This window comes from Sceloporus undulatus, chromosome 3 (genome assembly GCF_019175285.1).
Source record: "Sceloporus undulatus isolate JIND9_A2432 ecotype Alabama chromosome 3, SceUnd_v1.1, whole genome shotgun sequence".
NCBI classification, from domain to species: Eukaryota; Metazoa; Chordata; class Lepidosauria; order Squamata; family Phrynosomatidae; genus Sceloporus; species Sceloporus undulatus.
In genome coordinates, this window is record NC_056524.1 from 100,071,710 (window position 1) to 100,087,015 (window position 15,306).

The 15,306-nt window shown below is 37.2% G+C and overlaps 2 protein-coding genes across 3 annotated transcripts in view; one reads left to right on the top strand and one right to left on the bottom strand.

Moving 5' to 3' along the window:
• LOC121925828 (transmembrane protein 131-like) overlaps nt 1-15,306 on the top strand; it is a 122,460-nt gene that overhangs the window by 72,475 nt on the left and 34,679 nt on the right. The window lies entirely within an intron of this gene.
• Nucleotides 1-15,306, bottom strand: part of TMEM131 (transmembrane protein 131) — a 47,322-nt gene that overhangs the window by 20,096 nt on the left and 11,920 nt on the right. For both annotated transcript variants that reach the window (XM_042456933.1, XM_042456934.1), the window contains exons 8-21: nt 14,872-14,980; nt 14,199-14,352; nt 13,934-14,104; nt 12,821-12,931; nt 12,606-12,740; nt 12,162-12,266; nt 10,133-10,219; nt 8,545-8,697; nt 6,459-6,534; nt 6,244-6,361; nt 4,647-4,785; nt 4,430-4,539; nt 3,918-3,984; nt 1,930-2,081 (exon numbers count right to left, since the gene is read on the bottom strand). In XM_042456933.1, coding sequence (XP_042312867.1) covers nt 1,930-2,081; nt 3,918-3,984; nt 4,430-4,539; nt 4,647-4,785; nt 6,244-6,361; nt 6,459-6,534; nt 8,545-8,697; nt 10,133-10,219; nt 12,162-12,266; nt 12,606-12,740; nt 12,821-12,931; nt 13,934-14,104; nt 14,199-14,352; nt 14,872-14,980 — 1,687 coding nt within the window. The remainder of the gene's footprint in view (nt 1-1,929; nt 2,082-3,917; nt 3,985-4,429; nt 4,540-4,646; nt 4,786-6,243; nt 6,362-6,458; nt 6,535-8,544; nt 8,698-10,132; nt 10,220-12,161; nt 12,267-12,605; nt 12,741-12,820; nt 12,932-13,933; nt 14,105-14,198; nt 14,353-14,871; nt 14,981-15,306) is intronic.

The window sequence follows — 15,306 nt, forward strand, 5'->3', positions numbered from 1 at the left end:
TATATTTCAAAAAGCAAACCTTGACTTTGCCATTTTATATAAAGGACATCATTTTACCAGGTGATTGTGACTAATGGAATTAATGGTACTTGAGAATCCATGGATTTTGGTATCCACGGGAGATCTTGGAACCAAACCCCAGTGGATACCAAGGGCCTCCTGAATATGTGCCTTCAAGTCACCTATCATCTTATGAATTTTACAGGGTTTTCTTAGGCAAGGAACACTCAAGGGTATCTCTGACAGTTCCTTACTCTGAAATATAGCCTACAGGACCTGATTTTGTTTGTGGTCACCCATATCTAGTACTAACCAGAGCTAAATCTGCTTAGCTTCCAAGATCAGAAAGTGATTTATCAAAATAGACATGGAAAATATTCGAGATATGTATAGCAATTACAATGTGTGTTATTTATTTGATTATGAACAATATAAGTGTAAAGTTAACATTAAGTTATGAAAATAGATGAAACAGTTACATTTTTGAACAAGAATAAGAAGAATTCAGGCAATAGGAAGGTTCGTTATATGTTATATGTGTTTTAGGATAGGAAAGTTGTTGCATTGTATGGGAATTTGGTAATTTGTTGTTGTTGATATTATGTTTGGCTTTTTTTTTTTGTTCCACTCTGTGGTTTTGATGTTTGTTGGTATGATGTACTCCATAAAAATATATATTAAAAATAAATAAATAAAGCATACAGTATGTGTCATGTTAATATTAAAAAAGAAAAAGAAAAGAAATGTTCTGGTGCCTTTGGAATATTTAGATTTTGTCTTAAGCATCTAAAATAGTCTTCAACACCTAAAATAGCTGGCTGGACTTTAGCCTCAATATTCTGAATATTGTTTTACCTTCTTGTACCTGTCCCTAAGGATGTCTGATGTGGCCAGGAAACCTCAATTGGTCTAAAGAGTTGCAGTTCAATTGTTAATTTGGGCTAATAGGAAGCACAGAGCTCCCTTATTAGAACAGTTCCACTGGCTTTCAGTCTGTTTCTGAGCACTACTCAAACTGATTCTTTATGACCTATAAAGCTCTACACAGGTTGAGTCCACCATATCTGAAGAACCATATTTTTCCATATAAGGCTGCCCAGGTTTGTAAGATCCCCAGAGGAGTCACCTAGCTCAGTTGGACCACCTTCAGAGGTAACATTCAATAGTAACATTGGAAGCCAGCTTGCTCTATTCTGGAATTTCTTTCCTAGGGTGGCTACGGATTTTTGCTGTTGTTGAAGGGACAGATGAGGAACTTTTTATTTCAGCAGTCTTCTGGAATTTGATTATTTTTCAAGAAAGAGGCTTTTGAATGTGCTGTACAACTTTCATTCTCTTTTTTAAATGACTGTTTCATACATTTTAATTTTGCTGTTTATACTTTCTGAATAACAACTTTTCGTACATTTTAACCATATGTACTTTGTGAGCTATCTTGAAGCCCAATTTGGGGAGAATAAGGGGTATAAAAAAGTGACAGATGGTTGGGTTGATCATTCTTATTACCATATTATAAACCATATATTTGACAAGCATCTCAGAACATTGTAGAAGTCTGAACCAGGTAGGATTATACCAAGAACATATTATATGATCTGCTATTTCTACATGTGTCAAATATATATCATATTGCAATATATTTAATCACAGCAGCCTGAAAAAAAAATCATTCATGATTAAAAAAAAAAAAAATCAGTGTAGCCATGTGTCCAGTTAATATGCTGTTTTGCCAGTCCAAACAATTAGCCACTCCATAGCTATGCATATACATTAACATATACATATATTTATGCATAAGTACTTGCATAACTTCAGCTATAATCACAAAACTGTTACACTTTATCCTAGAAGCTACGAATCAATAATTCTAGGCAAATATAGTTCTATATTCAGATATTTCCATTTACTTAGTTCAGAGAAATACTGTACCTGATCATTATTAGTGATGATACTGTTTTATTATGAACTGGTGTAAATGTTACTTTGACAGATTTTCTCTCTCCAGGCTTTAAAATTACATTTAAAATTGACTGCCGAGACAGTCCCTCGGTAAGTCCTGTAGAGCTCTGCAATGCCAGGCCCTTGAATGAGGAAAACAAATCAAATTTCAAGTTAGGAAGCTCATATAATCCTGTATCTATACTGCAGCATTATAAAATGCTGCATGTTTACTCTCATTAAGTTTTGTAAAAAGCAAGACTTATTATAAGGAATGGCCATCTGTGGCCCTCAAGTTGTGTTTGGACCTCAATTCCTATTCATGTCACCCAGTACAGCTAATAGTCAGGGATGATGATATTTGGAACTCAGCAATATCTAGAGAGCTGCAACTGCCCCATCCCTACCTGACATCATTTGCATAGTATACTTCGACGCAAAGGCACCTACACATTTCCCCCCAAAAGCTACAAATTAAGTTGTTGAATTACAAACACTATGGTTTGGTTTGAACATATAATTAAACCATGTTTTGGTACTGTAACATCTAAGCTTACTTTCCCCCCTCTGCTAGCTCCAGTTTAATTAAATATTTCTTTTTTAGTACAAACCACAATTTCTTGGCTTGAATATATTGACAAACTACACTCTATTCCTCTTCCTTAAACAAGTATTATTGACCATGGTTCGAAGAGTAGAGACAAATCACAAGGTTGGATCAACACTTTCCATTTCATCACAGATAGTATTATATCTTTCTCAGATTAATCTGTTTTTCTAGGAATTTGAACTCAAAATGTTGGAGACAAAAATAACCAGTATCATACCTTGCTATGTGGTGGCTAGAAGACTTTTGTCTTACAGTATACATTTTGTATACATTTTTTTGTATATACTGTAGTATACATTTCTTCTATCACAAGTCAAAAATTCATTCTAAATATAATTAAATGTCTGTTACATATCTTCCTTAAAGGAACATATTTTCATAAGAATCTAACTGAGCTCCTTTGTCTGGCAGCCATCGTGGTTATTGCTAGACACTGGAAGGAATCCAAGACATTTACTTTACCAAACTGGCTTGCCTGTTTATGGAAAACTGCTCTTATGGAGAAAGTTGACAGGCCAAGTTAAGGGAGCAAGAAACAATGAGATTCACAAATCATTTTTTTTGGAAATATGACAACCTTTTTTTTTAACATGGAAATAATGATACTTATTCCCCTCCATAAACTCACAGCAATTTATGGAGGGCCTGCTAACATGATTAACCTTTTTAATGTACAATGTGTAATGTACAGAGGAGAGGTAGAGACAGAGAAATGGTGGGGGAACAGTTCTTAGCACAGTATATTTTCACTCCTTTATGATTGATTGTATTTTATTATAGATTCTAATACCTGTAATTTTAAAGATACTATTTTTAATCCCACTTCATAAACAAGAGGGTTTACCCATTAAATGTGTCTGATTCAAAAGTTTGATCCCAAAGTTTGAAGGCTGGGTTTGTGACCCCCTCCTCTCCACACAGTTGTTTACAGCTTTAGAAACTAGGTAATAAATGCACATTTGGATGCAAGAGAAAATCTGCTTTGTGCTTAAGGAATTTCACTTATTGAATTGAATCACACATGTGGAAGATGCTATCTGAGCACAAAGCTTGTTCACATAAAGATAGCTAGAAATAAATTCTTAATATAGATACTTTCAATTATGCATATGACAGATCTATAAAATGAATCAACTTGTCTCCATTTTACTGGAGGAGGGGGACTGAGATAGTTATTTGCCTCAGGTTGTCTGGAGAGTTTCATAGAGAGACAGGATGTGAACCACTGAATCTAAGATTACAAGTCATGTGTTTGTTTGTTTGTTTTTTATATAACAATTAGACTATAATAGCTCCAATACTTGAAATGGATAAAATGAACATTGATGAAAATCAGTCTGAAGACCCCCCTCAAATTAAAATTACTTACACAGTTCCTAGAGACTTGAAATTCTAATGTCCTTAAATTAAAGTTTTCTGGCTTACTCAGATTAAACCTAAAACAGGAATACAGTATATAATTAGGACATGTTTAGGATTTTGCATGTTTGAATGATTATAAGTGCACATGAAGAACAAGCTGCATTAATAATTAATGTTTGGTTGAAGTTGCATGACAGAATTAGTTCTGCTTCTGGACAGCACTATTTTCATACAAAACACCTTTCATGAATACTAAGTATAACATTATATATTATAACAGCTGAAATTGAAATAACTGGAGAGAAAATGCATGATGAGAACAAAGGCAATTTATTTTTGCCTCTATTACAAAGAAGCAATATACAGAGGGCTTTGTTTGAGGGGAAAAAAGGAATGCATGTGATAAGCCATTTTCCCAGCCCTCTGCTTACCTTTTTATCAATTACTTACCAATTATTATCTATTACTTATCTATCTATATCATTACCTATTACTTACTGATTATAACTCATTACTCACCGATCTATCAATTTATCAATGAAGCCTGATGGATTAGAATACAATGCTATGGGAAGAAACTGAAGAAAAACAGGAACATCTGCTGGATTTTCTAGAAGAATTTCTTCTTCCTAATGGTATAAATTTGGATTGATATTTATTGTCCCAAAATAGAAACAACAAAATAATATTTAATTTTAAGTTTTATTAGTACTGCATTAACAATGTCAGGACTCACAGATGAACTGTTTGTGTTGGTAAGTGAGAAATCCAAATGTCGCATTGAGCCTAATAAAGAAGGCCAAGCCAGCTCTGCTGTGATTTTGGATGTCACAGCCTTCTGAAGATCTGTGTCCACTTCAAATACAGCACTTAATCTAGACAAGAAATATAATTAACCATTATAATGGCATAAAGAAAAAATACAATTTAAACAAAAAGGCAACAGTTTGTGAAATGTGCATGCGTGAAGGACTATAGATGGTCAATGTCACAATTCTACATCATAAAGGTGCATTTTTTTAAAAATCAGAAGGCACACTTGACATCAGTGGTATCAATGGAAACTGAGTGGTATCTGAAAGGAAAAAAATATTGAGGAATGCTGACAACTGTAGCTTAGTTGGATCTATGAAAGAATTCTGTAGTATATAAAATGGTAACTACTGTTTACAGTCATCATAGGATAGAAATATACAAGTTATTACTTCAATATATAAGTTGTTATATTGTTTGAATCGCTGGGTATATTTGTAAAAACATGGGTATGACTAGCTGCCTTCCTAGACAGACCAAACTACTGTTGAAAGTTCTAACATTATGGAACTAAAGAGATTACATCCTTAACAAATCTTTGTGAGTTCAGTGGCACAATTCAGCTGTTCATTAAATCACAAGACATACTTCAACATTCTAATGTCACTTATTTGACAAATACATATCCCTTTAGCTATCTTCTAAATAATTTTTAAAAGGGATATACCTAAGAGAAACACTTATGAAGGCATAAACTAAAGTAAAGAACCAGTGAATCTCCAGATGCTACTGGACTACAACTCTCATTATTCTTAACCATTTGGCTAAACTGGCTGTGGCTGACTGAAGCTGAAGTATAATAATATTTGACAGTTATAGGTTCCCATCCCTGGAATAAACTAAGGCAATTTCTTCTGCATCTTTGTTGTATTCTAAAATTGCTTGATATATTTATTAGCTATATGTGGAAGCTTTTGAATTCCATCTTTTGTTACTGTTAGAAACCTCTATATTGGTTCCTGACAAATTGACAAATATTCAGTTAGTCTCAAAGGTGTTGTAATACTGATTTTCCAGACTAACACAGCTTTGTATTTGGATATTAACAAATAACACATTTACTACAGCTGATCAGTAAGCAACTAATCAGTACACTCGTCCCTCCACATTTGCTGGGGGTTAGGGGCACAAATTGCCCGTGAATGTGGGAAAAAAATGCAAACAACAAAAACACTATGTTTTTACCCGAGAGAACACCTCTCTAGGAATCTCTAGGTCCTACAGTGCAACGCTGTGGTCCACCTCTGCCAGACACTGACCACAGAATTGTGTTGGAGGAGTTACAAATGCCTAGAGAAGTGCTCTTTGTAGGAATCTCTAGGTCTTTCAGTGTGATGTTTAGTTAAAGTTCACCACAGAGTTGTTCTGGAGGACTTAGATATTCCTAGAGAGAACATATTAATAAAATCCATGAATAATCAAATCCGCAAAAGTCAAAATCGCAAATGTGGAGGGACGAGTGTAATTACTACTAGATCTGTAAGGAGCTAGAAAACTATTAGATTTGAAAATAAACTCACTGATTCCCCGAGCGATCTCGTATTCCAGTCCATTCTTTGAACAAATTATCATGCAAATCCCAATCAGTATCCCACACATCTTCCTGCATAGATATACTGTGCTGCAATTTTGATTCATCTAGAAAGAAACAATTGCAGTTTCATTCAAAGGTCTTAAATATGTAGACTGAATGTTAAAAATATTAAAAATTAACAACAGAAATTAAATTACTTACATTTACTCAGAAAAGGCAATCCCACATAACAGTGATTTCCACACTGTAAACCAGGGTCAAAATAAACATTTGCTATCTGAAAAATATAAACAGCAAGAGGAGGAGACATCTTGATAAAGCAGATTTCTCAGGAACTGCAGAACTGTTAGAAATTTTCATCCTTAAAAGTAGTAGACTTTGGCACTATTGGCCAAAGGCAGCTGAGGGCTTTAACTGTGCTCTGCTGACAAAGGGGGAGGTCTAATGGGAAGACAGCCCATAAAACACTGTGGTCCCATATCCATTCTGGTATGCATAAAGCTCTATAGCAGTGATCCCCAAACTTTTTCCAGCTACCACTCCCTTTCATCTTGGGAGATGATCCTATTGTCCCCCAAGCATATTTCTTGATTTTGGGTCTACTGCAAATTCAAAGCAACTAATCTTGGTCAGTGCATGCAAGAAGTCTCTTGTTTGCTGCTCAGTTGTTGCTGCCAAGGCAACCAGGGCAAAGGGAAAAGCTTCTCCCTGGCAAGAAAGGATTCTCAATCCTTCTTCATTGGGCAGATAGGGCTACGATGTGTGTGTTGGGGATTTACAGAGACCACATGCCCTGGATTGGAAACTGTCACAGATAGGGAAAGGGAGAGTTTTTAACTACAAAAGTTGCTCCAAGGTAAAGAATTCATTCCAAGAATCAACTCCAGATACTCCTCCCTCTCCTTCACCAGAGACATGCCTTCCATGCACAGTTTCAGGCATTCCTTCTCTCTCTCTCTCTCTCTCTCTCTCTCACACACACACACACACACACACACACATCTTCTGTTACCACTTCTCTCAACCTGTCCCACGAGATAAGACAGGAGCAACAGAATAGCTCCAACATGCCAGCCAAGTCCCAACAAAACTCACAAATCTTAAACAGGGTCCCAAATTTGAAAGCTCCTTTTTTGCCTCATCTACTCCTCCACTGCCAGGTGTTCTAGCCCCTTGCTCCAGCCAGTCATTCTGTCCCCAAATGGTGTCATTCTGAGCCATAGAAGTGATGCCCTGCTCTCAAGCCTCATAACAAGCACTACTTTACCAAGCACTACTTCCACCAGCAGTAAAAGATGTAGCTAAGGGAGTGCCCTGACGTGGGCAGGAGAAGAGTAGGAGAGACCACCATACTAAATCATCAGTGAGGCCTGAAAGAAGTTTCATGTAACCCTCATCCCCACCATGGTCCTAAAGGCTGCTAGTTTCCCTCGTCTTTCTTATGCACCAATACTTTGACCACAGGGCCTCCCCACTCCCTTTTCTATCACCCCCCCTGCTGTCCCTCTTCCCCCTCACCAACCCCCTGGATCTTTCCACTACCCCTTGGGGGCATACTGCCCACTTTTGGAATGCCTGCTTCACAGGCATATATGTCCCACAGGGTATCTGTCTGGAAATTGAATGTTTTGGGAATGTGCTGAAGGCAGCCACGGAACTGAAGGACCTCAGCTCCCTTGGTTCACCAGATTCCCCACAAGAGGCCATCAATCATAGAATGATAGAATCAAAGAGTTGGAAGAGACCACAAGGGCCATCCAGTCCAACCCCCTGCCATGCAGGAACTCTCAATCAAAGCATACCAAACAGATGGCCATCCAGCTTCTCCTTAAAGACCTCCAAGGAAGGAGACTCCACCACTCTCCGAGGGAGTGTGTTCCACTGTCGAAAAGCCCTGACTGTCAAGAAGTTCCTCCTAATGTTGAGGTGGAATCTCTTTTCCTGTAGCTTGTATCCATTGTTCCGGGTCCTGCTCTCTCCTCAATATGACATCCCTTCAAATATTTAAACAGGGCTATCATATCACCACTTAACCTTCTCTTCTCCAGGCTAAACATTCCCAGCTCCCTAAATTGTTCCTCATAGGGCATGGTTTCTAGACCCTTCACCGTTTTGATCGCCTTTCTTTGGACACGCTATAGTTTCTCAACATTCTTTCAGTTTATCAATATCCAGTTTATCGACATTCACAATGTGGGGCTGGAGTAGTTATTTCCCTTTCACTGACTGCAGCAGGATAGAGAATTATTGCCTTACTCATGTTGGGTAAAAGACACAGTGCTCAAACCTTTGATTTTTTTCCTGGCTCCAAATCTTCCTTATTACTTCGCAATCTCTTGTAATAAAACCGAACATCTTCTGAAAGTGAGCGGATCTGCTGTATTTTTACTTTCTGTGAGAAAGAGCTCATAATACTTAAACTCTGATGGACTGTCTTGCCCTAAAAAAAGAAAGGAAGGAAGGACTGTTTTTTCCCCTTGTTTATATCTACGCACTCATGGTTGCAAAGTTCTAGCAAACCTGGTAATCTAGAATTGCTTTTTAGTTTTTAGAGGTTTAGAAATAATCTACACAAAAGTATTTTCCTTTAACATTTTCATCTGGATCTTTCCATTACAGATTATATGTACTTCCACCACCAAATACAAAAAGAAACTTTTATTTAAATGTTCCAAGGTCAACCTGTCAGTGTTCTGCTTTAGTGAAACACTAATAATATGAATGGGCAGGAAGGTCTCCTACCTAAATTAACTATCCTAAAGAAAAAGAATATAACTTTAACATGGCTCCATCCTATGGAATCCTGGGATTTATAATTTGTTGTGGCATCAGAGTTCTTGACAGAGACTGCTAAATATCTCAAAACTACAAATCCCAGAATTCCACAGCACTGAGCCATGACAATTAAAGTAGTGTCAAACTGCATTAATTGTGCAGTGCAGATGCAGCCTCAATCAAAGAAGCTACAGCCCTGAGTCTATAAGAACTGAGCAGGGCAGCTGATGATACTTCATCAAGTTCTTCATTCTTCATCAAGTTAGACATCTGAACTGATGGAGTTAATATTTGCTAGCTATTAGCAACTGCACCAACTCAAGCACTCTGTAAATAATGTACAATGAGAAAATGCAGGGGAGCATCTCAGGCTCTGTGAAAAACTGAGACAACCTAATGCCCATTTAGTCTTTCATTACAACATAAAACACACAATGACCATAATTTAGGTTGGGATATCCAAAGGGATATCCAAAGAAGTTAAATGCCCCTTACATGTGTGGATGTACTTCACTGAGCACTGCAGGGGCTGGTATTCCCATCCTCTCCAGCAGCACACAAACCTCCCTTTCAGATCTACTTGAAAAAATAATTAAATTTTAATCCCGCTTTTTGCCAAGCAATCAAAGCGGCATACAACAGACTAAAATACATCCAGCCCTAAAGCTGCCTCACACTGGCATTTCATGTTTCAATGTGAATAGCAAGGATGAGAGAGGTATCTGGCACTCTGCCTCCCATCCAGTCAGATGCATAATGTTTACAGAAGCATTGAGACCTTCAGCGGACTCCTGGGGATATCAGTGCTGATGTTATCATTGTGTGCCTGGCTATTGAGAGGAAGGGAATAGTCAGAACTCCTCTGATCCTGCCTGCTCACCTTGAAAAATTAAATGTCCAGCATTGGGGCTTTAAAGTGAATGGGGGTGGCATAAAGGTCAGAGCATTGTAAGGTTCAGATGCAGATATTTAAGATATGCTGAGGGGCTGCTGAATGGAGGCCTATTATTGCCAATAGCATGAGTGAACTATTTTCTTATGATATTTGTTTTCATCGCTAAACAAAAAAGTGTCAGTTATGCTTTAATAAATAAACTTACTGGAAAAGAGGGTGGAAGAAGAATGTGTTTTGGGGAGCAAGTCAAGGAGCCTACAGCAATTACAGCTTTCACAGGAATTGTTAAGATCTGTAGAAAAGGGAAGAAGAAATAACTGAAATGCGATCAGTCTCTCTTGTTTTACCAGTTTTTGCTTCTAGCTCAGTTCTTCAAATATTTTTTAGATCCTTGTTTTCTATAATCAGATTTACATCCAAAACAGCTAACTGTATTTGTGCTTATACATTCTTTTCTTCTTTTTCTTTTTAATTTGGGTCACCATAAATCTGTGTTACCCTCAAAGAAGTTTGGTATTCTTTTATGTAGAACAGAATACAGGAAATATCAGGACAACGTCACTTAGTTCTCAGAAAGCAAGTACAATGGAAAGACATAATAAAATAAATACAAAGAGTTTTGATTTTGAAATTTCCTATAGAGACAGAGAGATCCTCAAGCATATTGCGTGCATTATGTGCCTTCAATCTGCCTGTTGACTTATAGCAGTGATGGCGAACCTATGGCACTCGTGCCAGAGGTGGCACTCAGAGTCCTCTCTGTGGGCACATGTGCCATCGTCCCAGCACAGAGTTTGCCAGAGTTTGTTACTAGAAAGCCAGAGGGATATGGCACTTTGCAATAAATAAGTGGGTTTTGAGTTGCAGTTTGGGCACTCTGCCTCTAAAAGGTTCACCATCACTGACTTATAGCAACCCCTTGAATTTCACAGGGTTTACTTAGGCAAGGAATACTCAGAGGTGGTTTTGATAGTTCCTTCCTCTGAAATATAGCCTTTTAGAAGACTCTAAATGTAGAAGTACAGGTATATCACAGTTAAATAGAGTTATCCCTGTGCATTACTTTCTTAACAGAAAAGCTGGTACCAAAGACAGAAATAACAGAAAGAAAAGGGACAGGTTCCTATCCTGCCCTGCCAAAAAAACAGCAGTTCAACCTGATTTAGCAAACTTTCTATTCAAAAGTAACAATATGAGCATGAGAAACAAAATCAACAGGTTAGGTAATATTTTCATGAGTAAACAAAACATGCTGAACCATCCAGGAACCCATTTGAAGGTTTTCTTCAAAATGCATCCAGAGATTATGTTTTTCTTTCAATAGCCTTCACTTTTCTTATGATTTTTGTTTTGGTGACCAAATGTATATGCTCTTAGAAATGCTGGGGAAAGCAGATGAGACAGGCTTTTCTGCTCTCTCCTTTTCTCTATTTTGCTCTTCACACATTTTCAGTAAGAGATTCTGGAGCCAGCTGCTGTTTAACTTGCCTGCTTAGACAGGGACACAGAGCTGTAGTAGGAATGATTATGGTAGAATCTCACTCTTTCCTAGCTCAACTTTTATTCCATTGTTTACTGTAAACCCACTACTGCAACTTGGCACCCAAGGTCTTCCCAAATGCTGAAGCTACAAAAAAATTTCAGCTAGAGAGAAGACATGTAGGAAAGGGAGAGGTTGAGCAAGCATAAAAACTTTGGCGCGTTACAGACGGCCCAGAAGGGGCAGTCTCATGCCGCTGTCGGTTGCAGCGTCCGGGAACCGCAGCAGCCAAACGGCACGGTTCCTGGACGCTGTAAAGAAGGAGCGCGATTTTCGCGCTCCTTCCTGTGGCCCGGAAGAGACGCCGCAAGTGCCAAAGCGCGCACTTGCGGCGTCACTTCTGCCGTGTGATGTGCGGACACAGAGCGTCCGCTACGTCAAAATGGCGGCGCCCATCTGTATGCGGCACTGCCATTTTGACGTAGTCATTATGCGCGAGAGGCAAGGCGCATCAGGAAGCGCCGCCCCTCATGCATAATGATGGCGCCTCATGGGCCCATCTGTAACGCGCTTTTGTTAAAAATAGCTTGTTCATCAGGAGCTTTATTAGCTGGGGTGTGCCTATAGAGATTGCAAAGCCAAACTAAATTTATATTTGTTGTAACAACTAAAAGTCAGCTTTTTGCTTTAATTTATTCAGGTGTTATTGTCACACACCACATTCAGGATGAATATAATTTAGAAGTACCGGTACCTCATAATCTGTTGTGATTTGTATGGCCCCATCATGAATTCCTTCAAGTTCTTTTGGTATTAACTTTACTCTGAATACAATGTAAGAACCAGGCATTAATGTTACCTGTAATACAAAATATGTACTTCCTTTAACTGCTATAATATCACATTTTCTCCAGCATCTAACAAACATATAAAAATTACAACAACAGCAAACATATATAGTTCTCCAAACTTGATTTTCATCACTTAATATCTTACAGAGTTAGATTTTTTAAAATCAGTTTATGCAGATGGGAAAATCAGGATAAGCTACAACTGATTCCTAAATTATAGAAATTAAGATGTGTATCTATATCTGGAAATCTTTTTTTTTAAAAAATGGTAGAAACCAAATTTTCATCTCTTGTCTCTATGCTACATACAACTGTAATAAGCAACACTGAATAAATGTATTACTTACTGAAGTCTGATCCAATGCATTGGCTTTTTCCAAGTCTGGAAGACTTGCTATTATTGCAGTTCTGTTGCCTTTTCCAGCAGCTAGGAGTTCTGTGGTCAAGCCATCACCTATCACATGCCAGCTTTTAATAACCAGCTTGAAAAGGAAGGGATAGTTTTAGGAATAAAATTCTTATTACTTGAGAAAAAAATGAAAAATTAATGTCTTTCAGTTACCTGAATTGGGTTGCTATTAAAGATTGCCAACAAAACGTTACTAGTTTCCGTAGCACTCAGTATACCAAAATCTATTATCTGTTCATCAAATTTTGGAGGCAGTACAAAATACTAGAAAAAAGAGAAAAGCATTAACTGTATTTAGAAGAGGATTTGTTATTATCAGCACTATTATTGGTTCTAATATCTGAACCTGCCCCCTATGCTGATCCTCTAGAACGAGAGTAGGCAAATCCTGTGGTCACAGTATCATATTTTATCCTCTGGAACATACTGGGAGCTGCACTACAACAAAATCTGCCACTATCACATTGGCAGTATGTCTTATTATCTAAGAGAGTTGTGCTTCTTGGAATGAAGTTCTCCTGGTTTTAATTTTGTAAATAATAATAATAATAATAATAATAGAGTGAGGAGTCCATATGCTGCAAAACTGGGTTATATATGACCCAAGGGCTCTGTTGCCTATCCCTTGTCTAATCTAACAAGGCACCTTTTATTTTCAGTTTTGCAGATAAACCTGGCAATTATACAGATACATACCAAAACCATCTATTTGTTATGTTAAGTATTTGAGTATTTTCCTGAGAAGTGCAATGCATCAGCTGAATCTTGCCTCTCAGAATTCTTGTAGTGAGAAGTAGCTCAACACTATGTGAACTTTGTTGCTGTATGCCTTCAAGTCATTTCTGACATACAGCGACCCTATCACAGGGTTTTCTTGGCACGCTTGCCATTGCCATCTTCTGAGAGACTGTGATGTATATGAACTACTAATGGGTTATTCCATTAATTTGGAATGTAACATTTTTCAAATTTCCAATTAACTTTCCCCTTTACCTCAATTTGTGATTAGCAATTTGGAAGTAAAAATCTTACTACTACAGTTGTGAGAGTGATGACCTCTCACCACCTCAAAAGAATCCTTTGGTCTTGGATTTCTGATTATTGAGTAAAGCAGTTATCAGTTATGCATTTGATTTTGATTCAGGTAAATTCTAGAGTTGGTTTCATGAATGAACAAATAAACTCTAAACAGTTCTGAATTTAGATTAAACTTCTAGATGAACATTTAAAAATTGAAAATCTTTTTTCTAAATGCAAGATACTTACATCTAAAAATCCAGTGTATGCTCTCACAGGTAGATGAAATTTAGAAGCATTGGTAATAAGTAAAATATTATTATCAATGTGCAGAGATGAGAAGGAAGCCACAAAATAAAGTGTAAAAATATATCTGGATTCATTTGGTGGAATTAAGACTGGTTTGCTGAAGTTCTGGATCTATTCAAGAAATAAGACTCAAATTACCAATGGGTTCAATTTGTGTAACCTTTTATAGTAATGAAAGACTGTGATATAGAATAAGTGGGCTTACTTTAAATGTTGTTCTAATTTCTTCTGGCAGTATTATATCATGAATGAAGACTGCAAAATTGAATGTATTTGTTAAATAGATTGGTCTTTCCACAGAGTCTTCCGGACTGTCACCGATATGAAATAATGTGGCTGCATGATCAAATCCTAAGTATCTATATCAAAATGAGAAAATCAAGGTAGAGATCTCTATAATCTTAAGTGGTAAGAACAGTTCGTAGTACATAGTAATAACAGAACTGGTTGGGCAAACGACTACAGCTAAATTATTTGAATCTATTGGAGATAAATTATTTTTCTGTATTGTTCATCTTATTTTATGACCACCAATGTATGCCTAAAATAAAGTGCCACAGTCCTATACCTGATTCCCAGTCGTCACCAAATCCAAATTTACAACTTCTCCCTAATTAGATATAATGAGCCTGGAGAGAGACTGAGGGACTCCAAGTGTAATGTTTGGTATGGATCCATACCTCCTGACATTTTGCATATCTCTATAGCCTCGCAAATACTGTACAGTACAAGTACATAGCTCAAAAGGTTTTGGATTTTTGGAGTATTTAGGATTTTGGAATTCTGGATAAGATACTCAGCCTGTATGTCTAAAAAATTATGTGCACATACATAAATGTAAAACAGGTTCTTTTGATTGCATTCCAACACAATCTTACCCATCTAATACTTCTGCTTGATACGGAATTTCAAGTTTTGAATAGCTCTTCTCTTTTGCTTTCACAGTTATTTTTCCTGAAAACTGTGGAGGCCGTTTTGCTTTTGATGCTATAAATACATATATGGATCAAAACAAAACACTGTTATTATACGCACATACAGACTTGAAACATTTTTACTTCACTCTAGTAAGTATCAGTGTTACAGCTTTGGTTGACCAAGAACTATTATGCTCTTACTTTGAGCTATTAAATGTTTTGTAACCAAGGCATGCAGCTGATCTATTAGGATGAACCACTCTTTAGTTCTGAAATCTGAATGTTGTTGTTTACTAGCTACCTGATGAGTTTAAATGGCTTAAGGAAGATCATAGGTACAGAAACATCTGTGCATGCTGTTTTAACCCCAAAGACAAGGCTAGACTTTCAATGTCT